This window comes from Nilaparvata lugens, chromosome 3, assembly GCF_014356525.2.
Source record: "Nilaparvata lugens isolate BPH chromosome 3, ASM1435652v1, whole genome shotgun sequence".
NCBI lineage: Eukaryota > Metazoa > Arthropoda > Insecta > Hemiptera > Delphacidae > Nilaparvata > Nilaparvata lugens.
This window is the reverse complement of record NC_052506.1, coordinates 37929850-37957591: the sequence shown is the minus strand read 5'-3', so window position 1 is coordinate 37957591 and position 27742 is coordinate 37929850. Positions and strand designations below refer to the sequence as shown.

Sequence of the window (27742 nt, the reverse complement as noted above, 5' to 3'; positions counted from 1 at the left end):
GCAGGTGCTACCAACAAAACTTTTTGTTCATGAATTTTTATTCCCAAAATAAACATATTACTCGAAAATTATTTGTATTTATATAGAAAAAAATTGAAAAAAATAAACTGATCAAATTCAAAATTCTTTGATTTAGAACAAAATGTTGAAGACTGGTAGTGAGCCTTCTAGATGTCGCCTAGTCGCCTTTCATATTATTCATGCATGAAAAAGCTTCCGCTACCTTTCTTTTCTAGTTTCACGGGCTCAATTTACGAGTCGTGTGCGAATTAAAGGTTTTGTTTCATGAATAATTTTTGATCTTCTAAATCCAAAGTAAGTATTATGCAAGATTATTATCCTTTGAGTAGATATTATCATTTTAAAATATTACATAAAGTAGTAATGCAATATTTACTTGTATCGATTTTATATAACCTCAGCTTTTACAACTTGAAATGGTTAGGTTCATATTTATTATGCATGTTAACAGGAAAAACAATATATTTACAGCAATTCTAGTTTTTTAATGCTATTTAAATTTTCAAGCTAATTGTCTTGAATGTATAAACAATGTAATAATTATAATTAATTAATTAATAACTTGATAATGTATTGCCGTATTAGGCAAAGTTAATTGAGATTACGATACGGTACTTTGAACTTAATGTTCAAAAAATAATAAAATTTTTTGGTAATTGATTAGCTATTTAAATTCAAACTAGTACTAATATTGTTGAAAACGTATTTCAAAACTTTTAAACTCATTTTACTTGCTGACATGGCCTATATTAAAGAATTACCTTGCACTTTCATAACTCTTATTCTATTACCTTTTCTGTTTCATATGATATCTTATGCCATTGCAAATGAATTGAAATATTTAAACATGAAATTATATATTATCTTTTCTATTTTTGATCTGTTAAGGTTAACTTGAATAATGTTTCTTTATTTGCTTTGTCAATGATTAGGTCTATTGGTGGTAAATCAGAAAATTATTGTCAACAATAGAGATCTAAATAAAATAAATGTACTTATTTTTGTTCACTTTTATGTAAAGTAGTTCAAAGTTCTTAAATAGGAATCCAAAGTTCACAATCATTCTTCTAATTGTCATTCTACCTGCAGAAATAAGGTTAAATGGCAATTAGGTATAAGTTACCATCTTTTAAGATGATCATACGTTTTAGAAATATAATATGGTGTTATTTTTAGAGTTAGCTTATAGAACTCTTATTTGGCATTACTGTTAAAGAAGGCGACAGATTCAATAGTTGTTGAGTGATCTATTCTCAGTTTTGTATGACAATTCATCATGACTAGACTCACGCCTGAACAACTCTTGCAAATAGTGCAATTTCGTTTTGTGCGGAATACGTATCGCGCACTACATCCATTATATCTTCGACAAAATCATCCATCAGAGCAGTAAATTCGATCAACCATGGAGCGTTTTTGCACCACATTTACTCTTATTGATAACTTGCACCCCATAGACGCCGTACGGTGCATACAGAAGACGCTATTGCTACTGTAGAGCGCAGAATCGAGGAAGACCCGAATGAGTCTATCCGCCATCGAGCACAGGAATTGGATATGTGTCCATCCACTTTATGGAAGATTACCAACTTTTTCATTTATGAATTGAACAACCATAATGTCCAGGAGCTGTGGCTCCAACAAGACGGCGCAACATGTCACACAGCTCGTGCCATAATCAATTTATTGAAAGACACGCTTGGTGACCGCCTAGTTTCACGTTTTGGACCTGAGAATTGGCCTCCATTATCTTGTGATCTAGCACCGTTAGACCACTTTCTGTGGGGCTATATAAAGTCATTGGTTTATGCGGATAAGCCACAAACGCTTGACCATTTGGAAGACAACATTCGCCGTGTTATTGCCGATATACTCACACAAACGTTGGACAAAGTAATAAAAAATTGGACGTCCAGAATGAAGAAAATCCGAGCTAGCCTTGGCGGTCATATACCAGAAATCCTATTACAGTAGCCTCTCTCTTAACCGGACATCGGTTTAACCGGACTACACTCCACGGAAGTGACATCTCTTTAACCGGAAAAATAATTATCAGCACATCGGTTCAACCGGACTGGATTGGCAGGAAATGGAAACTGCTGTTACAACTTTTCTCGTGGGAAAGACTATTTTCTTGTGTTTTGTGTTCACAGATATCATAATAAAGCGTCTAGTTTTATTATTTTTATGTAAAAGTCATTATTGGCTTATAAACTACAAAATATGCGTACCAATTTAACGACTTTTAGGGAACGTTGGTTTAACCGGAAAAAACGTTATTCGGACTGGCCTCAGTCCCGATGAGTCCGGATAAGAGAGAGGCTACTATAAAATGTAATGTCACAAGATTATCTTTCGATTGAAAAAAAATGATGTCAATCGAATAATTCATTGTTGTTCTATTGCAATTTAAAGTTCTATACCTCTAAAAAAAAACACCATATATTTTAGTTCAAAATAACTTTGAAAAGCATGCATTAGAATCTCATTCTCACCAAAGAAACTAGGCAATTTTTACTAAAACTTCAAGGAGACTAGGCATATTTTAAAAATTAGATTAAGCTATATTTTAAAAATTAGATTGAGACTAAAATTTAACTTTTAGTATGTTCCTGTGGATCTTAGAAGGTTGATTAGTCGTTGAATGAATATTATTTTTTCACTGATGATGGCTTTCTACGAGCTTCAGGAATTCTGTGCAGGTGATCCAAGATCTAAATCTGGGTTTTTTTTTTTGTTACAGAATGCCGTCTGATGCAAAGAAAAAACAAGCAGCAAAAAAGAAAGAGGCAGCAAAAGCCCGACAAGCAGGACCTGCTAAGAAAACCACGAAAGTGGAGAATGGAGAAACCAATGGCGAGAATGGAATTGAAATAAGCGCTGAAGGTGAATAACTATGGTCTATTTTAAATTAGCCTACTGTACGACATATATCTTTATGGAAAGATTCAACAGACATCCAAACTGCTTAAAACCAATCGTTTTAGCTCATGATTATTACAAATATTTTTGGCGCAAAGAATAATAATAGTTGACATCCTCATCACACATTCGTGGATCGCCCCCCTTTCCCCACGTAGCTATAAGTGACGAGTTCGTTATAGAAGCAGGTTATGGCCTTTTTTTTTCATCAATAATCATGATAATTCTTCTAGTTTTGATACTTAACGTTTTGTTTTCAGAGCAATTATGTCAGAAATTGGAGGCTGATGCTAAACTAAATGCGGAGGCCAGATCCTGCACAGGAAGTTTGGCTGTCCATCCACGCTCTCGAGATATTAAAATTGATAATTTTTCAATAACATTTCATGGCTGTGAGCTGTTGCAAGACTCCATGCTTGAGTTGAATTGTGGACGTCGCTACGGTCTGCTAGGTCTCAATGGAAGTGGTAAGTTCAAGTTTTTTTATACCTCATTTCAACTTTCATGTGTAATATATTCACTTGATATTGATTCAGTTTTGAATAGCTATTTCGATTCAAGTTTGGGTCACTGAAGAACTGGTAGCATACTTATAATAAAATACTTGAATAATTTGGAAGTTGTGGTCAGTTCACAGTTGAAAAATCAATTTCTTGCGGTTAGAAACGAACGTTTTCTAATTGATTTGATCACGCATTCTTCAACAATTAGCAAAAATTATGGTGAAGCTCCATGGAAGAATAATTATACATTGTGTTTCAAATAAATATTTTTAACATTCATCAATTATTATCATTATTTTTTTGTATTTTTCTTCTAATTAGAGTAACAGACGAAAAACGGTCTATGACATGGCCTAAATCATTAGAAATAAAGTATTATGTACATTGGTCAGGAATCTAAAAACTATTATTAACATTCAACAATAAATTGACTGGAAAACCTATTGTCTTGGATGAATTGTTAATTTATGATATTAATAAATATGTAATATTATGTGAGTTCATCAAAATTATTACAATATTAAATTTTATCTCACGATCTTCATTCATCTTACTCAATAGTATGCGGTGATTTATTACTTCTACTAATGTATTTTCTATGTTAGACCCTACCCTACGTTACAGTTTTGTAATTTTATATTGAAAATTGTTTACAGAACTTGAAAGTCAACTTTTTCTCCGCACTATGTTCCAGGAAAGTCAACTTTATTGTCTGTTCTTGGTAACAGAGAAGTTCCTATTCAAGACCACATAGATATATTTCATTTAACTAGGGAAATGCCCGCTTCCGATAAAAGTGCTCTTCAATGTGTGATGGAAGTGGACCAGGAAAGAGTCCGCTTAGAAAGAATGGCCGAGGAATTGATTGCTTGCGAAGATGATGGTAATGATATTTCTTTTTTTAATTCACAATTGATTTTCTATTGAATTATTTTATTTTTTAAATTATCACAATAGGAAGCAAGAATCAAAAATAATTTTATAACGTTCTCTCAAATTTTGATTAATACCAGCAGTCCAAATGGTGGTTATGTGACTATTCCAAGTTTCATAAAATTACACATCAAAAATTTCCTGTATAATTGAAAAATTACAAGTTTAAGATGCCCATTTTGAATTTCGTAGACCGGTTTCAAAGTCCAAGCAGTTGCAAGGAAAATTTAAAAAATATTTAATTATACTTGAAAATTGTTTGTGGTGTCATAAATTTATTTTGTGGAATAATCCTTGATAATACTATATAGCATAAATGATTTTAAGTTGTACATAGTTTAGTTTAGTTGTACATATTTTTAGTTTATTAATATAGTATTATTCTTTCTTCGTTTATCGCTGTTGCATTTGAAATAATTCCAAAATTTGTGCTTGGATACTGGAATAAAAAATCAAATATTCATTTTGTTTTGTTCGAAATCTAGAATTACATTGAACATTTTTTTGACAGCAATGTACTTCAATAATTAGCAATTAATCAGGACCTCATCTGATTTTGGGAACGATTTAATACCACCCCAGTGATCACTTGTGTGTCCCGAACGTTATACTGTTATGTAGAATAATACACAATAGATTTTATTATTGGATATCTCTAGTTTTTATCAATAATTTATTATACATCTATTGTGATTTGAAAATTATTGTATTGATTGTTTGTATACTACAAAAATGCTTTGTCGGTTATTTTAACTTCCGACAAATGGGTACATGTATGTATGTATTCTCAAGCGTATTTTAATTTGAAGAAGTATCCATCATAGCCTATATAATTTTGAAAAAAATATTCATATTGAAGAAGTCTCTTTAATTATTAGCCTAAATTATAAAATTTCAGATGCTCAAGAACAGCTAATGGATGTTTACGAGAGGTTGGATGATATAAGTGCAGATACTGCTGAATCTAGAGCCGCAAATATTCTCAATGGTCTTGGCTTCACTAAAGAAATGCAGCAGAAGAAGACCAAAGACTTTTCAGGTAACTTGAATTCTCTTGATTTAATTTTAATTTTCAGGTTTGAAGTTTTTGTCGGCTATATCACGAACGATGTTGAGACTATTTTAATATGAAAGGAAATTGACTTCATGAAGAAGATCGGACCTAATGTATTCTAAAAATGTTATTTTCTTTGTTTTCAATGAATATACAATGTACGTATCATAGATTTATCAATCAGACTTGAAATTTAGATTTAAATTGATAATCAAATTCAATACCTATATTGCTTAGGTGGATTTTTCACCTTCTATAATTAATATTGGTTTTCACGTCTCCAGTAAACGTTCTCCAGTAAAAATGAAGCCTGTAGCTTAACCAGTTGGACTTGTACTTTGAGACATTACAGGCTCAAGTGACATGATTCCGTTAACCTAAGCTTCAGTAACTAAAACTTTTGGAATCGAGAATACCAGGCACAAAGAACAGTAACTGTTTATGATTTACAAATACTGTATAGTGCAATGTGATTGGACAATCTGTGCAAAAACATATACTGTACACTAATCTTTGAACTACCGGTATTCAAGTTGAGTGTAAAACTGAATGCTACATTTCTAAAAAAATCCAAATCAAATTGAATTTTTAATGAAAGCCATTTCATAATGTGTCATATAAAATTATTGGATTTTAGTATATTTTCAAAAAATTAATTTCTTGACTAGGTGGTTGGAGAATGAGAATTGCCCTTGCCAGAGCCTTGTATGTGAAGCCGCATCTTCTGCTGTTGGATGAACCAACCAATCACTTGGATTTGGACGCTTGTGTGTGGCTGGAAGAAGAACTCAAAACGTAAGTTTTTCAATTTTATGTTGTCTACATTGTTAATTTTATCACTAGTAATATTTACCAGCTCACAAACTATCTTTAATATGTGTTGATATTGTCTTGGTATCTTTCGTCTTATTTGAATTCCCTAGTTGAACCTCAAACCTTTTTCCTGCTTATGTGTTCAGAGTGGGCATGAATTTATAAGGTAGTCCTATATGTTTATCGAATGACTTACTTGATTTCTCTGAATATCAGCTATAGGGAAATTTATTCCATTTTTTGTTTAATATAACACATTTTTTAGTTATTATTTGAAACTGAAAGATATTAAATTGATATTCAGAGAAATAAAGTATGTCATTTGATAAACAGTACCTTCTATCCTTAACATTATCATGTATTTATTCGCTACTAATTCTGAAATGGCTTATTTTCAATATTCCACGTTTAGGCAATGATATATCAATAAGTAAAAATAATAATGGAGAAGTTTTCTTTAGAAATCCTATTAGCTTTGCTAGTTTGATAGTATCTAAATAGGAAAACTTTGTAAAGTATCGCCAGTAAAAGGTTTCCAAAAGCCTGGTATACAACCTCGTTGAAGATTCCAGATAATTTCTAATTGATGAATCAATTTTTATTATGATGATCGTGTTAGTGAAAATATAGAAGCGTTTTGAGAAATTCTTATACACTGTTCCTTGTGTACTTGTATCCGTGGTTCATTGTCAATCAAAACAATGCTTCTTCTCTCGAATGCGTATTGGTAGTCATTGTAAATGTTTCATTGAAACAATGAAACATTTGAATTTATTTCAAATGATAACTAGTGTAACTTACAGTGTGTTTGCCTTGAAGTTATTGTCCATTGAGCTGTTTATTAAGTACTGCTCTTTATTTCAGGTATAAAAGAATATTAGTGATTATATCACATTCGCAAGATTTCCTAAATGGAATCTGTACAAATATAATTCATCTGAACAAGAAGCGACTCAAGTATTACACGGTAAGTTTCCATATATGAATTATGTTATGTCTTATATGTATTATCTTTTCTACTTTCGTCTAAACAATATTATTTATTTCAATATTATACCATTTTTGATATCCAGTTCATTATATAATATCCAGTGATATTATAATAGGATTATCCTACTATGAAATTATTTTCTATCTTATTCGCTCATTCTAGAAGAAGAAATATTTTTTGATTTAATGAATTGGTTACCATCCAAATGATTTTATAGAAGTTTTTTCTCCTTATTCATTACATAATAACCAGTGATATTATAATAGGATCATCCTACTATGAAATTATTTTCTATCTATCTTATTCGCTCATTCTAATACCTAGAGAAGAAATATTTTTTGATTTAATGAATTGGTTACCATCCAAATGATTTTATAGAAGTTTTTTTCTCCTTATTCATTACATAATAACCAGTGATATTATAATAGGATTATCCTCCTATGAAATTATTTTCTATCTATCTTATTCGCTCATTCTAATACCTAGAGAAGAAATATTTTTTGATTTAATGAATTGGTTACCATCCAAATGATTTTATAGAAGTTTTTTCTATCTTATTCGCTCATTCTACTACCTAGAGAAGAAATATTTTTTGATTTAAGGAATTGGTTACCATCCAAATGGTTTTATAAAAGTTTTTCCTTTTGATTAGTAAATTTATCGTGGAAGATGATCATCCATTTGAATTGCAATTGCTGATGAGTTGTATTTGTTTTCAGGGTAATTACGATGCGTTTGTGAGAACCCGGCTTGAGCTGTTGGAGAATCAGATGAAGCAGTACAATTGGGAACAAGATCAAATCGCACACATGAAGGTAAAGCGAGTGATCAACTCTTCGTAATATTTTCATTTATAGAAATATCTCACTGTATTTTAACAAAGTTAACCGTTTATTTTATTTATTTTGTGTAACATAAGAAACAATATTCTATCCAGTGAAAATTGCTTCAAATTAATTGACCAATCAGGTTGATCTGTATAATAAAATACCTGAGTTACTTAATCTCAACACGTGAGCCTAGTTAAACAGTATTTATTCTCAAACAATATCAATGCTATTATTGATTAATTCTATCAAGTTTTTCTTTTAAAATTCAATACAGTTTTAGATTTATTTTGATTTGTGGCAACTTTTGTTATCTAAAATGAATTGATTTGATGCTACTTGAATTTGACCTTTGCAAGAATTAGTTTTAATTAATTTCTCTTTGATAACGTCAGTATTACGACTTTTTGTTAACATTAGTACGTAAACTCACACTCATATTGTATTTCATCATTTCTAGTTGAGTAATCAATCATGTATGTGGTTTTTAATTAATTATTCATGTATTCGCATTTGGTTATACTTGGTCTGCCAAAATTACCAATAAATGTAATTGATGTTATATTTTATAATATTTTTTAATGAATCTCATAATGTGTTTTGCTTTGATGTTTTTATTTTTGCGAAGGAAATTTAGGTTGAATTATATTAGTCATTTTTATCTTCAGAACTGATATTAATCAAATGATACAATAGACAATGTTCTATTTGGAAAGATATTAATGTAAAATTCAATTGATTATGCATTTGATTTCAATAACATGTTTATTTTCTCGAAATTATCGTAAAGTGTCAATGACTACAACTAATATTCTAGTGTACTGTAATTTTCCAATTTTATACAATATTTAGATTATTGTTAGTTTATAGTTTTGCTATTTTAATTTATAGATTGTTATTTCAATCAAATGTTTTAATTTAGAATGTGTCTGGTGCTAGTGAAGCTCTTTGCTGATTTTTTAGTTGTTGAATTATTTCAGTTTCTTAGTTTAGAATTTTCTTTGTGTATATAATCATGCAGAAATGCTTCTTCATGAGTTATCAGTACGTTATCCGATGTTGTAAGCTTTGAAACGTATAATTTGGATGCATGTTTGATACAGTATTGAAACATTTATTATTCCAAGTTAAACATTCCTGATTTCATAACAATTACATATAGAAATAATCCAGTTGGTTTCTTTTTTTATTCCCTTTGAATGGATGTACATTCAATAGATTGATGAAATGAATGCTTTGATTCAAATTCTGATAATTTTGCTAGCAATACCCGCAGACTCATCTATTCATAAATGACATATACTCCACTTATAAATATTTTAAAAGTAATTTGAGAAGAGATTTAGTGAAATATTTCAATTTATGGGAGAGATTTAGATTTCTAGTGATGAGTGCATAATAAATTAATCATGGAGATAAATTAATCCAACCACCTGTTATCTGGTGACTTGAGAAATTTATGGTGGATGTCAATGATAGCTTTATTTATTACTTCATAAAGGTATATGAAATACTAACTGTCAACAAAAATAAATCTTCGAAGAAGACTTGGAAACATTTTGTAGGACTGCTGTTTACTATTCACGTTCTCGTGCTAGGATGAAATACATACTTGATAATACTTGAACAGAGAGACAAGCCTTGCAGTATTATAAATTCAAGATTCCTCAGGATTTGTTCATTTTAGTGAAATGAATTTGAAGGAATGTACTTATTTGAATGAAATCCCTAGTACTTAGGGATTTAGATTGATTAATTCATTCTATTACGTTAAACAGATGGATTCATTATTCTAAACTAAAAATTATAGGTTACTCAATATCATCCTTCCAATGACATGACAATTCTTAATCTTGTTATAGGTGCTTCCAATATTATAACTTGGGAAATGCGATTCAACTCAAAAATTTTATTCAATTAGATGAATAAAATACATTTTATATTCATTCAGTTCTATTAAATTATATAAGCATGAAATATTATGATTGAGGAATGTAGTTAATGACTTAGAAGATTGAAAATGAAAGGTGAAAATTGTTATAAAAACCAATAGAGGAAAATATAATAAGTTTATTTACAATATATCAAATTTAAATGCTCAATTTTCTTGGTATCTCATTTTTGCGTTGTCCGGGACAGGATAGGATTCTCGAGAGAGAACCTTTTTGGCCTGTTGAACATCGTCTTGAGCCATTCAGTCTAGCTCTTGGTCCTGAAATATTAAATTTCATTTTATTATTTTTGAAAATATAATTTCAATTTAGAGAAAATATTGTTTGAATAAAATACTTTGTTTTATCAAAAGAGTTTTAAAAATATCAAATGAAAATATAATTTCAATTTAGAGAAAATATTGTTTGAATAAAATACTTTGCTTTATCAAAAGAGTTTTAAAAATATCAAACTGTCTTCTTCACATATTTTCAAAGAAAAAAATTTTAATAACTTTTTGTGGTACTTGGAAATTTGCTGCTCTGACCCCAATTAATATTTGAAATGACTGACTAGAGTAGCTGTAAAAAGGTAGAAGAAGATCGGAAGTGAATGTTTTAATACTGTCCCTTACAATTAAACTAGTAGTTCTGTGAACAGTAGACCTCACGCAGTATTCTCATCCACAAGTACCTGATTGAAATTATAGACCTTATGGAAATACAGCAATAGACTGGCTTCTCCACACATCTGTGTAATCATTTGTCAGCTGATTTATGATGAATAATTCTATAGTCTGATTTTTACTCTAATATTGGCGTATGAAGGAGGCTCCTTTTTCCTTTTATATTATCCTTGAAATGCAAAATTTCCAAAAACCTTGTATATACGTCGACGCGCAATTAAAAAAGGAACATACCTGTCAAATTTCATGAAAATCTATTACCGCGTTTCGCCGTAAATGCGCAACATATAAACATTTTAACATTAAGAGAAATGCCAAACCGTCGACTTGCATCTTACACCTCACTTCGCTCGGTCAATTAAAATTTACCACTGATTTATTTTTGTGGAGTACAAGATCAATAAGAATTATCTATCCCATTAGGGAAAGCAAACTTCACACACCTCTCAAATTATATTGAATGGAACAAACCTATTCAAGAAATTAGAATATTACTTACAAAATAGCTAGATTCAATTTATTGAGTTTATCAGAAATGTTCTTATTACTTCGACAAACATGATTAATCTATTCTCTTGACGAAATTTACCAACTTCCGAGTATATTCAATGTTGAATGAGCCTACAGCTCTTAATAACAAATTCTGGCTGGAATTGAAGCGTCAACAACACCATTGAAATTAATTATAGCTCACTTCACAATTATGTGCATGATTTATATTTTAAATGAATTGGATACAATCACATTATGTATACATTTGGCTTAATGCTATTGGCGCCCCATTGTCCTGAAAACAAGCAGACATAAAAAATGAATCGTTAATCCAATAAACGAGGGAAGCGAGTGAACATTGGTTGGTTCACCAACTGATAACGTTGACCTTGCAGCATCTGTTGAATGATTCATGTCAAACTGACATCTATGCGCCAGGCGCCAGTTCGCATCAGTCACACCAGTCAAATTTGAAACATTGATGTTATTTATAAGAAATTAAGTGAAGCTCACTTGAGACATAGAATTTGATATACAGAGTGAGTCATATTTATGGGAACCCTTCAATAAATTGGAGACTGTAGTAGATATAATACTGAAACTCAGGATAGGTTATTGGTCAAATACTCTAATAATTATTCGTACAACTGAATTTCAACCTCTCATAAGGGGGTGACTTGGGGGTTGTAACTCGAATATTTTAAATGTAAACACCCATTGTGTGGTGCATCATTTTAAAGGCCTTTTTAAAACAAGAAAGATGGCAACGATAAAAATATTCTTTGATACTTCTATCCAAAATGGCGGCTGAATGAAGTTTTAGTTTTTAATTAAATGAGGGGTTGTAACTCAAATATTTTGTAGGTAAACACCCATTGTGTGATACATCATTTTAAATGCCTTTTCAAAACGAGAAATATGACATCAATAAAAATGCTCTATAATAATTTTATACAAAATTACGGCTGATTGAACTTTATCAATTATTTCTTTAAAAACTAAAACTTCAGTCAGTCGCCATTTTGGATAAAAGTATCACAGAACATTTTTATTGATGTCATCTTTCTTGTTCCAGAAAGGCCTTAGAAATTATGTATCACAAAATGGGTATTTACATACAAAATGTTTCAGTTGCAACCCCTCATTTCTTAAAAAACGAAAACTTCAATCAGCCACCATTTTGGATAGAAGTGTCATAGAACATTTTTATCGATGCCATCTTCTTTGTTTTAAAAAGGCCTTCAAAATGATGCACCACACAATGGGTGTTTACATTTAAAATATTTGAGTTACAACCCACTCTGTAAACAACACCTATTTATTTTCATTTTATTTATTCATAGACAATAGATACAATGCAGGTAAAAACAACAGGCATTCGCCCAAAACGGCTTTAAACCTTAATTTGGAATACACGGTCTAGAGGTTATGTAAATAATAACTTAATTCACACACTATTTTGAGTCCAAAAAATGTATGTATTACAATAATTTTGGATTTATCAGATTAATTAATTTCAAAATACAAATCCAAACCAAAATCTTCCTTCACTATCACAAAATTATTGAAAATTTCACTTAAATCAAAAAATTATACTCATGTTAAAATTATTATTAGAATTAAAATTTTGTGAATGTATGACGCATACTTCTCAGTTACTGGTTGACTACATGGATTTTTCAAATTCAACCGTTTGGAAGTGTATAAAAATCATATCTATACCCATAACTTACTTTTCAACACCAGTTTATAGATGGTTGATATTTCAATTGAGTACAATACTGTTCATTTCTATGACAATTATTGTTTATACTCAGTGCTTGACTAACACAATCATACTCAGTAAACATTTCAAGAATCATTATTTAGGATTCCAGTCATTCGCTCTAGTATTTAAAACTCAATCTACTATTTTGTAATAATAATGAGATTTCGCCGAACGAGTTTACGGTATCAATTATTGACATTGTCATCCAATAATTAAAAAAGAACTTGAATAGTCAATAACTGGCAACATTAACCTGAAATTTACAAGTAAATTACATTATACAAATGTAATGTTATACCTTATATAAAAAATAATTTATTTTTACCTTAGTCTCTGCTCTTAACATCAGTGAGATACACTTAGCTTTTAGTCCGATTCTAAAACCTAAAATCTTCACTTTTTCACCTCTGGTTATTTGATCTTAAACAAATTGAATTTTACCGCTAAATTAGCTCCAAATATCTGTGAATGTACTTTACTTGATATTATTTAATCAATGATCTTGATTTTAAAGCCTAGCTTACTCATTGCCCATATGTCAATCTATCAATCAAGTTTTATTGAACAAAATATTTACATTGGAGGTCCCACTAAACCCGAAGGTTTTCCAGTACCAGTAGGTGCCTATATAAGTATACATAATATCATAGAATCGTACATTACAAAAAATAAAGTTAACAAATTAAATTAACCAAGTCCTATTTCAAGAGTAACTAGCCCAATACATAAAATAACTAATGCACTTGATCAGTAGTCTACTCGGTAATATTTGATCGATTCGATGAAATGTCTAACACTTCAAATAATTATCACAATTATGGCAATACTCATTTTACCGGCCAACAGCTATCCTGAGTGTGTGTATACCGATCACTGCCTGGCAAACTGGTTTCTACTTCCGTCGTCTGCTAAACTGTCCTATGAGTAACTAGACTATAGTGGCTACCTCTAATCGATCCATGCGCTGTAGTTGGCAAACAGTCAGCTTATCACCTCTATTTTTCCGACTAAATATCGATTCAATTGTGTTATGAAATTTCTTATGACTTTTAACCGCATTAATTTTTGTCAATATAATTTAAATATTATTCTTCACTAACTTTTGTTATGTTTTTTTTTAGAACTACATTGCCAGGTTTGGTCACGGAAGTGCCAAGTTGGCGCGCCAGGCTCAAAGTAAGGAGAAAACACTCGCGAAAATGGTCGCTCAGGGTTTAACCGAAAAAGTCACCAACGACAAGATTGTAACCTTCTATTTCCCTTCTTGCGGCACAATCCCCCCTCCGGTCATCATGGTCCAGGTAATTACAATAATTGACTCTCAAAATAATTCAATTTTCAGTTGTATTCCATCCCTGAATTGTATTTGAATCAGGAATAATTTATAAAGTTTTCGTTGAATGGATTTGTGAAATTTCAAGATTGATTTCGTTCACATCCTGATCCTGGAAATTGACGTACGCTATCGCACCTGATGTTCCAATTTCTTATTAAGTTTGAATGATGTTGATTTTTATTACCGTATTTAAAACTATGCCCTTTTTGTGGTGGATGATAAACAGCAATTGGGATTCAATGGAGTAGTCATAACACTATCCAATAACGAGAGAGTATTCATTTCCAAAATCAACAACTATGTATTGAACAATAATACAGAATAATTATATTCACGATCATTTGAATTTCCGTTCAATGTATTCGTCAATCAAAGTCCTGACTTAACAAAACTATAAGTTATGCAACATATACTCTTCTCCCCGATATATTTTCTTCAATAGTTCGTTAACGTCTTTTCTAGAAGCTGCTTATTTCAAAAGTTCCAAGACGCTAAGTAGAAGAATTTCTACTATACTGATTTATTGTTGGAAACTTGTTTTTCATTTCTAGATCACGTTTCAATATATTGGTGAATAATATTTGTTACTGTTTCTTTGTTGCAGAATGTCAGCTTCAGATATAACGAGAGCACACCTTATATTTACAAAAATCTCGAATTTGGAATTGATCTGGACACTCGGCTGGCTCTTGTGGGACCCAATGGTGCTGGAAAAAGTACCCTGCTGAAACTGCTGTACGGTGATGTAAGTGTTACTTTTCAATTATTGTAAATTCACTCATTACCAGTAATAATTTCTACTAATGAGATAGCTATAGTAAACGCGGGAGATGGAGAGGCGGGTGGTGGCACCATCTCTCAATGAAATTGGTAAATTTCAAGCAGTATAAAAGTTTGTCTGCTTTGTGTTTGTCTACATTTCAAATGTCATCATAACCTGACTTCTCATTAAAAATATGTTTATTCAAGATTTTTCAAATTCAGTCATACATTTATGTAAATTTTACAATTTCACATTAAGGTAAAAAATATACAAAAAATAAGAAACGATTACCACCAATTCAAGCCTTCACTGAACCGTTGTAATTGGACAAGTGACGAGTATTTGTTTGTTTTTCTCCTTAACATAAAAAAAATGATTTTAAAATTGTCATATGATTGACACATCTCCAATATTTGGAATAACACATGTAATTTAAAGCTTGAAATTTACCAATTTCACTCAGAGATGGTGCCATCCATTACCCGCCTCACCAATTTGCGTTTACTATAGCCATAGAGAAACAAGAGCGTAAGTAGATGTCCCATGGTATAGGACTTCTATGTCGCAACTTTTACTGTTAACTCTAGCCGATTATTGTCGATTTTTAATGTTTTGGCAGGGTGAGAGTGTATGAACGGCACAATATGAGAAACTACCAGCGTCACGGGAAAGAACTACGTGGACTATCGGCTTGAGATAACAGTAAAAATTGCGACATAAACGCCCTATACCATGGGATATCTACTTATGCTATTGCTTCTCTATGCTATAGCTGATTCAAGTATGATGATGCCATTCTCTCATAAGAGTTCATATAAATACTATAGTATATATAAGTTATAAGAAAACATAATTATGATATTTTGTTATGTTGGTTGTTTGCAGTTGATCCCAACCGAAGGAATGATTAGGAAGAACTCTCATCTACGAATTGCCCGTTATCACCAGCATTTGCACGAATTGCTGGATCTGGATATTTCTCCCTTGGATTACATGTTGAAGTCTTTCCCCGAGGTCAAAGAAAGGGAAGAAATGCGAAAAATCATCGGACGTTACGGTCTCACTGGTCGGCAGCAGGTATGGTGAAATCAAACGTTTTCTTCTGTGATCCCAAGTTTGTAACACTATACTAAAAAAGTAGTACTTGATTACAGTATGCACTGTAAAATTATATAGCCCAATTGACTCCTTTATGTAGCCTAGTGTCAACTCATAATAAAACTACATATCGACTGTCCAAGAAATTATCAAAAATACATAATTCATTAATAAGAACTTATTGAGTTTATGAAAAATCATTGTTCAAAATGTTTGGTTGTCTGGCCAGACTTGCAAAACATTGATGTATTTATATTGTTACATTTCATCTCAATAATTTAGCCAAGAGCGGAAAAGTGCAGGCCTACAACAATGATTGCTGGTATACTGTCCAATAGATCTTGCGATGGATCTTTGCAATTAACATGTATAAATATTGTGGATCATTAGATTTTCGTACATTATCATTACCTACACTTGTACTGTCTTGCATGTTGGCTGGCTATTCGCTGTGGTCTATAGAAACTGGTCTGGACACGCGGCTGTATTAAAGCTTGTTTACTTACTTACTGTTGCGTGAGCTGATGACCAGATCACAAAACGTGTTATTAATTGGTATAAAAATGATAAATAGTATAAAAGTATAGGCCTAGTATAATTGTTTTGATATAGTGGACTACAATGAAATAGACATAATATTATGAAATAATATTGAGTCTTGTACCAAAATTAACATTGTTGTCACGACATCAGTCGGATAGGGACACTGCATGATAAGTGTGTCTCCGGCCGGCTGTACTTTTTTAGTGAGGTCCACGTTATAATGGCAGTATTTGATCAAAATTAGTGTTGCAATTACATGCAACATCAATATAATTAATCAACAAAATATTTTATTTCACTTATGTAAATTCATTATATAAATTTATTTGATTAACATTGACAAATATATTTTCTCAACGAATAAAATGTTATCTATTATTCTAGACAAGAATTAACAGTTAATATTGCATCAGATATACCAGTATCAGCTATCCTCTATAGAAGGCAGAGAATCTGCAACACTGTTCTCCTATCTTTCCACACTGCCATTATAACATGGAACTCACTATAGTATATATTGTATATATTATTTTGATATAGTGGAATACAATGTAATAGACACATTGAGTCTCGACATAAGTCAGATTGGAACAATGCCATTATAACGTGTACCTCCTACCTCCGTAAACAAAGCCTTAGTGCATTCTGGTGACGTCAGCACAGGTAGGGCTGCTACACCAATAAAAATTTGTTGATTTCAGCTGATCTATATCAGCTAGTGTTTCTATCAACCAACTTTCATGCACTATGGCTTTGTTTACGGAGGTAGTGGTACCTCACCATAGTCACATTTTATTTATTATTGGAAAACATTATTGTAGTGATTAAGAGAGAAAATACGGCAAACTTGAGTGAATTCCAGGCAAATTCTATCCAATTATTTTTTGGGTACAGTTCTGGATTCATTTTGTTTCCATGTTTTGTGTGTAAACATTTAATTGATTGATAAATGAATGGATGTGATGTTTGGTGCGTTGTGTAGGTGTGTCCGATCAGGCAGCTGAGTGACGGACAGCGATGCCGGGTGGTGTTCGCGTGGCTGGCGTGGCAGGCGCCGCATCTGCTGCTGCTTGACGAACCCACCAACCATCTCGACATGGAGACCATCGACGCCCTCGCCGAAGCCATCAGCGACTTCGAAGGCGGCATGGTCCTCGTCAGTCACGACTTCCGTCTCATCAGCCAGGTAACACATTCACATCTTTGTTTTTTACATACAGTAGAGTATCTTAATTACATGTGACAACTTCTCAAATAGAATGAAAACTGAGTAGAATGAACAAATCAAATGAATGAAAATTATATTTCTCAAAATTTGATTCTATTTAATAGAATGAATGTATATTTATTTTTTGACAACGCCTATTGCAATTAATTGGTTTTGTTTGAAGGCAATAAAATTATTATTATTATTATTAAGCCGTGTCCACACTGAACAAATGTTTGACAAACAGTCATGTTTGTAGAAAAAGTTTGGGCAAATTTTATTATGTTTGACAAACAATGTTTGCCCGTGGCCAGTGTGGACGCGTCACCAAACAAAATATTTGTAAGTGGGAAGAACAGGTTTTATGTTTTACAGCTGTAAAAACTGAAAATGTTTGGAAAAACAGTAATTTTTTGTTTGACAAACAATGATTGTCCAAACTTTTTCAAATGTTTGTCCCTGAGATTCTCAACAAACATGTTTGCCGAACATGTATGTCGAACATTTGTTCAGTGTGGATACGGCTTTATAGACTGTTCCCATTTACATCTGAGATTTTGTGAATGACTATTTTCAATTACAATTGATCTTTTATCAATACAATTGGAAAATATGTAGTGAGATTAGAGTTTTGTAAAACTTTCAAAAGCTAAAGTTAGCCTTCAAAACTAAGTCATTGACTGCAGTAGAATGATAAAATAGGATTTTTTCCAATACTTATAACTTGAACTTAAAACTAAACTTTTTGATGATACCCTCAGTTTCATGTAAAGTTTTGCTGTGATGTCAGCAATTGATTTTAAAATACTAATTTTGAGAAATCAAGCATTTGAGCTTTTTCGTTACGGAAAATGAATTCTATATTCTTATTCTACAATTTTCTGACTATTATCTGTCATTAATATTATGCTTTATTGTTTAGGTTGCTGAAGAGATTTGGGTGTGCGAGAATGGAACGGTGACAAAGTGGCAAGGAGGCATCAAGAACTACAAGGAGCATCTGCGATCCAAGATTCTGAAAGATAGTCAGGCTAGAGATGGACCTCAGAAAAAGAAATGAAGTACGTTTCTATTTTCAACTGTATTGTCATGTTATTGCCTAATAAATTCATATTCTTTACTCATGCTATGTTTTTCATAAATATGTGATAAAATATAATTGATAAATATGTGATAAATATATAATTTTTTTCAGAAATACATTAAAAAAAAAAACATTGAATATTCTAGTGTATGGTCTTGAGTGATCATATAAATGTAAACGTGTTCTTAGGGATTCATAGTTTCTTCTAAATCTACATTAGTTAGTGAACTTAAAAAAATAGTATAAAATAAGTTTAACCAACACTAGAATTGTATTGTGAGTGATGTTCTAGTATACTTTGTATGGTGAGTTAACTATATAATTTAACTAGTGGCCCCCTGGATTGGAGAACTCTCTCGAAAACTGTTGTATTGTAATCTTTAAAACCCGTAACTTTTTATACAGAATTGATAAAAATCTTGGAAACAGCTAAATATTTTTCCAACAATAAAAATTATGACAGTAATTGGCGATCCTATTTGAAATGAAAAATTACTTTGCCTCTTCAACATCTTATGAATCCAAATTCATTTTTTGAAATGAGAAGGTTGTTATGTGATACATGATTTCGATACAGAGTTCCAAGAGAAAAAAATAAATGGCGAAACCGCACATTGATATCTCAACCCGTATCAGTTTGTGTATGTAAAAGTTGTAAATTATGTTGTATATATTAACTAGCTAAAATCATGAATGTGCATAAAGACTGACTGTCTGTGTGATAGCTCCCAAATAGCCTCAGTTGATGTTATGAATGAATGGAAAAAACTGTAGTAATATTGCATGCAATGAATTCTTCAGCTGACTAAATCACAATTTTTTTTCTTATGTACTTTCAATGTTATTTTATATCCTGAAAAAGGATGAAGAAGTCATTTAATTTTGTTGTTCAATCAACTTGACCTGTAAAGAGTTTCGAATAATCCATGTTAAAAATTTGAAGCTGATTGATAGATTCTTTCTAAAGTTATTGTAGAACATATAAACAGACAGATAAGGACTTTGGCCTTCAGTAAGTCAAAAGTGAGAACTCGCTGACGCTCGTTCGATAAAAATGTTCTCTTAGGCCCAATTCACACAGAACCAGTGTGTTTGAAAACCTATAATCCTATAAACCTATAAGGAGAAACTGGTGTTTGAAAACCAGTGTGTTGAGCTTACCAAGGTGGATGGGAATGAAATAGTAAAAATTAAATCTCAAAAACTGGAGGTCCAGGCTGGAGTACCTCAAGGCTCAATTCTGGGTCCCTTACTGTTTCTGTTGTATGTGAACCAATTACCAAAAGAGTTAAAAGATCACAGAGCTCTGTTGTTTGCTGATGACACATCGCTTATCTTTAACAATTATTTATTAGATAGTCTAGAAATAAATGCTTTTACTGGAGTACAGTCAATTGTCCAATTCTTGAAGCAAAGGCAATTAACAATAAATAGTAAGAAATGTCAATTCCTACAATTCAAAAGTAAATATAATTCAGTAGAGGATAGAGAAATAAATGTGTTTGTAGAGGAAAATGAATTAGACCAAGAAGAGAAAGTAGCATTCTTGGGAATTTTATTGGACAGGAAATTAACATGGCATCCTTACATTGAGAGGATATGTAATAAGATATCATCTGGGGTATTTGTCCTGCGGCAGCTTGCTAGGCTGAATGATAAAAAACTACTGTTAACTGCTTACCATGGACTTATAATATCTCATATTAGGTATGCTATTTTAGTATGGGGTAATTCATCTCAACAAAATATGGACAGAGTGTTTAAGATTCAAAAGAAGGCACTCAGATGTATAGAGAAAGTGAATAGGTTAGACTCTTGTAGGCCTTTATTTAAAAAGCTTGGTCTATTAACTGTGCCATCTTTGTATGTATATGAAGTTGTAATGCATGTGAAAAAGAGTGGTGTGATCCAGAATTCAGATGTTCATGAGTATAATACGCGAAACAGAGCAGATTATCATATAATGGGTCACAATAGTAGGTTATTTGAACAAAAACCAGATTATATTGGTAGGAAATTTTATAACAAGCTACCTCAAATCTTGAAAAGTAATGATGATTTGAAGATTTTCAAAAACAAATGAAAAAATATTTAGTTGATAAAGCTTTTTATAGTGTACAAGAATTCCTTTCAAACCTAAACTAGGTTGAACTACTTAGTGTTAGAATTATTATGTAATAACATGACTTGTCTTATACTCCATGACTGGAGTCTTTAGGACGTAATCTTAAAAAAAAAAAAAAAAAAAAAAAACGAACGTCTGGCAGAGACGTGGTGCGACTTTTGTCTCTTCCACGTCATACAAAATTGTATGATGCATTTTTATGATGAGTAATCATTTTATTTCTATGTAATCATATGGTCCAATGCACAAAGAAGAGACATGGCCATGGCCCACGCCACATCTCTTCTGTGAGCATTGGCCCATATGTTATACATCCTAGTGGTGTAGAAGGTTCATGCCAAGTCTCTGCCAGGCGTCCGTTCTGTGTGAATAATTGGGCCAAAAAGAAACATTTTATTATAGTTAAGTATATAGTTAACTTCAAATCTACATAGATGCCGTTCACTTCATTTTGCTTACGCTTCACCAGATCTTTAGTCCGGGCGCAAATGTCATTCCGTGGTCATTTTTGAGTAACAGTCATGGAAGATGTCTCAATTTCTTCGTTAGGTCTAGCATATTAAGGATCGTGATGATGATAAGTCGAAATCACAGACAAATACCTCGGAATCAAAATGGCCGCCAAAATTTTCAGGGTTTTTCTATAACGCTTGTGTTTCAATAACCGTTCAAGATATTCAACCGTTTTTCTTGACGAAAATATTTTTAAAATCTTCCTCTACAATTATTGTTCCATAACATTTTTCTCTAAAACGCATTTTTTTTAGTTATAAAATTCAAAAGCCCAAAAAAACTTTTTCTAAATTTGTTCAAATTTCATTCCATTACAACTTTTTTTTTGCAAGAGATTCATAGAAATTTCAAATCTATGAAATTTAGAGTGTTTTTTCAACTTTTGAACGATTTTGATCTTCATGCGCTGTACGTGTTTTCATACGCATGAGGTAACAAGCTAAAACTTTAAAATCGATTTTTTCATGACTACTTTAAGATAGAGACTTGAAAAAGGTCTCAATCTCTTCGTTACAACAAGACGAATGAGAATACTGATGATGGAAACAACGAAAATATTTGACATCATTGAAAAATACAAGATGGCGGTCATTATTGATAGAAATTTTTATATCGCTTGTTATTCAGTTATTGTGAGGGATATCAGATTGGTTTTACCACCAAAGTTTTAGAATTAACCAAACAATGATGTTCGAGAGAAGCATCTCATTTCATCACTCTTTCCATTATTTATTCAACTTCAAAACTTGAAACATACATTTTTCGGGGACAATATTTCACTTTCCACCCTGTATAATTATGCATTTGTAGTGAACAAACACTAGTATTATTGGCACAGTGTTGTAGAATATTTCCAAAGCTTCAAAATGACATCTGGTTGGATGCTGTAAGTCTATATTTTACGGCTGGAGCGTCATCGGAAGAGGAGTAAAAAGTACTGTTTGTAGCGGAAAACACACTTCTTCCACCAAATGCCAATCTCAACAATTAGAAAACCGTGTAACTCATGACTCCTTGAATGTACAGACTTGGGAATGGTATCAATCTCTTTGTAATAATGTGTAGAAAGAGATTATCTATGATGGCAATCTCAAAAATGTTTGTCATCATGAAAAAAACAAGATGGCGGCAAAAATATGTCAATTTTCAAGAAATCGTCTGTAATTCTAATAATGTCGAGGATATCGGATCAATTCAGCCATCTGGAATCTCCAAAATAATCATACTAGAATATCCGAAAGATTCATCCAATTCTACCAATTTTTACTATGGTGGATATAACTATATATCCGATATCCTCGACATTATTAGAATCACAGACGATTTCTTGAAAATGGACATATTTTTGCCGCCATATTGTTTTTATCATGATGACAAACATTCTTATTTGTCTTGTTGTAACGAAGAGATTGAGACCATTTGCAAGTCTCTATCTTGAAGTAGTCATGAAAAAATCGATTTTAAAGTTTTAGCTTGTTACCTCATGCGTATGAAAAAACGCACCAGAAGTCATGGTAGGGTTTTCTTTGGAGGGCGCTAGAGAACTCATATTTTGACGTACAGCGCATGAAGATATATCGTTCAAAAGTTGAAAAAACAATCTAAATTTCATAGATTTGAAATTTCTATGTATCTCTTGCACAAAATAAGTTATAATGGAATGAAATTTGAACAAATTTAGAAAAAACCGTTTTTTTGGGGCTTTTGAAGGTTATAATTAAAAAATTTGCGTTTTAGAGGAAAATTTTATGGAACAAAAATTGTAGAGGAAGATTTTAAAAATATTTTCGTCAAGAAAAACGGTTGAATATCTTGAACGGTTATTGAAACACAAGGGATATAGAAAAACCCTGAAAATTTTGGCGGCCATCTTGTTTCCGAGGTATTCGCCTGTGATTTCGACTTATCATCACGATCCTTATTATGCTAGACCTGATGAAGAAATTGAGACATCTTCCACCAAAAATGACCACGGAGTGCCTTAGTCATGACATTTGCGCCCGGACTACTTCAATCCCTCTGCAAAGTAGCTCGCCGCATGAGATTGAGCCAGTTTTTAAATGAGACTCACATTGGATGCGTATATTATGTGCAAGTGCATTTCAGATCATGCATGAGCCGAAAAATAAAATTTCAAACGTGCCATTGAAACACGTTGTGACGAATGCAGCTGCTCACACTTGGCGCAACCAGCAAGTGCAAGCGTTGAGTGTGAGTGTTGCTCATTGCGCTATCCAAATTTTGTTTTCAATCTGCAAGCTTGGCCATGCATAACCAAGCTTGCACTTGCACATATACGCATTCAATGTACCCTAAGATCCTCTTCTGTGTTTTAAAACGTTGTACTCCAAGACACCATTCCAAATGCAAAAATAGAAAGTAGCCGCTAGTAGATGAGTGAAAGATTAAGACTTCGGTGCATGCTCAAAACGTTATCAACGAAGGGATTTCTGAAATTTCTCCTGATCCTCCTCTACGGTAACGCCCAATCTCATTCTGCTACCAAAACAAAGGACTTCCATGACTTTCGCCGGGAACTTTTTTAGTACCCTTTGTAATAGTTTCGACCTTGTACAGATGCACAAAGCGACTGCTTCCTCCTCTTGCACTTGAAACTGTGGACAGCGTTTTGAATCAGAAGAGGGACTCACCAACTTCTTCAATTGAACTTCGATCTTCGTCAATGGTAACTGATCAACGCTTATTCCGGGCAAATTAGAATATTTGATACGAGGGCTATTTTTTTTTTCAACTTCCGATCGTGCCGCTAGATGGCAATGCGAGCGGCATTGGCCAACAATGCGCGGCAGCTGACTAGTCACATCTCACACTATAACCTCACGCTTTTTCGGCCATCTGTCGTCATTACCAGTTCATCTAGCGACACATAAACATGGTCAATATGATAGAATCTCCCGCCAAGTGTGAGTTGTGAAGTGTAATTCGTTTTTTGCAAGCTGAAGGGTTATCCACAGCAGAAATTCACCATAGAATGAAACGAGTATATGGTGAAAGCTTTATGAGTGACAGTGCAGTGCGTGATTGGAGAGGAACTGTGCAGAACAAAAGGAGAGGAATGCTCACATCGGGAGTGGTGCTCATTCATGACAACGCCCGTCCTCATAGTGCTGCTGTGACGAAGCGTCTTCTTAACGGGTTTAAATGGGACGTTTTTGGCGTATAGATAAATGGACGTTCTGGGCGTATAGCCCAGACTTAGCACCAAGCGACTGTCACCTTTTCCCGGAACTGAAGAAAATGCTAGGAGGGCAGAGCTTCCGAACAGACGATGCGCTGCAAGATGTTGTGAAAAACCACCTCAAATCACTGGCGGCTAAATTCTATGAACAAGGTATTAAGAAGCTTGTACCCAGGTATGAAAAATGCCTCAATCTGAATGGTGACTATGTTAAGAAGTAACTAATAATGTAATTAACTTTTGATAAATTCATTCAATTACTCTCAATCGTTTCTTTTTTATACCACATCGGAAGTTGAAAAAAAATAGCCCTCGTAGTTTGAATTTTACTCAACTTATTTCAGGACTAGCAGGTAACCCGTGCACCGCAAGGGTCTAATTAAAAACTTGACAAGCTGGACCCACTGAGGATCTGAAGAATTGAAAATAGGCCTTTAACAATCCTCGGTAAATTAAGAATCTTCATGCGAAATTTCAATTTAATCAGTCCAGTAGTTCAGAAATGTCATTCGTCTTTTATGAATTTCCTATCCCCTACATGTATAGTCCCATCCTTCCCTTTTCTATATTATAGGTAATACATGAATAGGTGATTTATTAGTATCTCTGAATGTGAATAACTTTTGAACTGTTTTAGATATCGATGTGCAGGTTTACGCTATTCTTTTTCTCTTGAAATCCTGTATCATGTTTCACCTTCCCACTGGGAAAAAAATGTAGATGGATTCAAAATGGCGGTTCCAAGACAGCAGAACAAAATTTTGATGCGACAGAAAATCAGTTATTTTAGTGATATTATTATAGAGTTGGAATAGTATTATGGTGATAGTGGTATTATGTAGCTATTAAAAATGTTCATCTATCTGTTTCAGTTGTCTGAGAACCTTTTGGATTCACACAAGGACACCCAAGTCTCATCATCTGAAATAAAATTCAATCACAATCCATGTGGATCAATAAGCTAAAGCATCTGATTAGAAACAAATTATGGCTGGTGGAAGTTCAAATTTAAATATTATAACACAAGATTCTGTTGAAGATATTCTTGAACATTTTGATTCGTCTCCAACTTACTATAAAAATGAGTTTCTTTAATTTCAATAACTTTTTATTGACTTTAAAATTTTTAGCATCATTTTAAATCAACTATATAGAATTGTTATAAATGAAACTTAATAACTTAGTTCACTGGCTGTGTTATTTCATTAAGTTTTATTGTTATCTCAGTAACTCATTTTTAATGTTTTATTAATTTCATCAATATAGTTATTTCTTTCAATTTTTTATATGAGTCGATAGTTGTACAGTGAGCGCTAATTATATTGTTCTTTAATAGATTTGAACGACGTAAAACCTTATTGAAAAATTGACCGTCCATGAATGAAATTTACAGTTCATCATGCAATTAATTTGAATTTCAATGTAATACTTATGGAATTTAAGAACTTGTAATAATTGCTAGTTCAGTTTTTTATTAATAGTTTTGATGCTAATACATTGATTGAAATTACTAGCTCAATCTTGGAATCATTTTTATTAATATTTTAGTTATAGTAACGGAACAATTAATTAAAATGTATTAAATTGAGAGTTTTTGAGAGAAAGTATTTGCTCATTATTTATGTGAATTCATTGAGATATTCATGATTGATTTTAAATCAATTGTGAAATCTTAATTTTTTTCAGGAATTTTATACTTGAATTCATTGTTTAGAATAATGATTCAAGAGTAAGAATAATCAAGACTAAGAATCACTTGACTCTTTCAAAATCATTCAATTGTTTAAATTACCTAATATTGCTTTTCTGCTGAAAATGTATTGGGTAAAAAAGTGAGCAAGGGTCAACTTGAATTAATTTTCAGCTCAAAATAAGAGCAGTTTGCATCGTAATAATTATTAACAAAAGCAATCTTATCAAAAACAACTCATGTCTTATGTCTCGTTATTATCGGCTCTTATTGAAATTAATTTACTTTTCAAATTACTATTTAGTGAGAGAAGCTGTGCTCGACATTACATACTGTACTATATTTCGTTTATATTGGCAATCAGCAATCAGCAATAACAATAAGCATCACATTCAAATTTCATGTACTCAGCTTGAAATGAAATCATGATATTATTACTTTTAGGGTTTCAGTTAACATTTTATGAATGATAATCATTTACGATATTATTACTTTTAAGTTATTTTATCACAACCTATAGGCATTTTTAAATATCATTTATTTAATTTATTATATTCACCATGAGGGTATTTTCTGTTTTTATTATTTTATTTACTGTAACAGGTTTTAATAGTCGATTTTCAAATTTACTTATTGAATTGTTTTGAAAAAAAATTGTCACTTGAATAAAGACCATTGCTGAAATTTGTGTAATTATTGTTATTCTCAGGATATTATTTCCCGTATTCCTACTCCACGGCTCATATTGAAAATTATAGTCTTCTATGGCTTAATGGAAGACCGTCCTGGGATTATCCAGGTGGGATAAGTTGTCGTACACAAGTGGGTGTAAACCCGTGCTCCGCCACATGAAAAATCACGTCTTTCAAGTAGGAAATTCGAAGGAAACATGTATAAAACCGGCTGGTATCCAACCGGCAATCTTCACTTCCAGAATATCTCGTTTTGGAACGCTGCTACCAATGTGTTGGAAGAAGTAGAAATTTAATAGGGCTCTTCTCTTGACGTAGACATTGTATAAAAAAATATTTACAAATTAAATAAATTAGTTTTTATTGTTAAAATAAATAATTATAAAAATATGCCTGGAACAATCCTTGGTAAATTTATATTTGTGAAAAATTTCAATTTTATCAGTTTGGTAGTTGAGACGTGATGATGCGTCAATCGTGTATCATATCTCGTGCATGCTTACAGGCAACTTTTTCTTTCATAGTATAGAGTAGATTAAAAATATAAAGCA

The 27742-nt window shown here is 32.1% G+C and overlaps 1 protein-coding gene and 1 long non-coding RNA gene across 2 annotated transcripts; one reads left to right on the top strand and one right to left on the bottom strand.

Annotated features, from left to right (window-relative positions):
* Positions 1-30: 30 nt before the first annotated feature.
* Positions 31-27187, top strand: LOC111054329 (ATP-binding cassette sub-family F member 2). The gene is made up of 14 exons (XM_022341341.2): positions 31-315; positions 2765-2907; positions 3204-3410; positions 4141-4329; positions 5278-5418; positions 6102-6228; positions 7111-7213; positions 7957-8052; positions 14063-14242; positions 14882-15022; positions 15926-16117; positions 17664-17867; positions 18811-18949; positions 25682-27187. The coding sequence occupies exons 2-13, from the start codon at positions 2766-2768 to the stop codon at positions 18946-18948; spliced, it is 1860 nt and encodes a 619-aa protein (XP_022197033.1). The 5' UTR covers positions 31-315; position 2765; the 3' UTR covers position 18949; positions 25682-27187.
* On the bottom strand, positions 9724-13480 carry LOC120350417. The gene is made up of 3 exons (XR_005570756.1): positions 13267-13480; positions 11376-11468; positions 9724-10276 (listed from the first exon to the last, which is right to left on the bottom strand). It is a non-coding gene; the product is annotated as an uncharacterized LOC120350417 (long non-coding RNA).
* Positions 27188-27742: the final 555 nt, after the last annotated feature.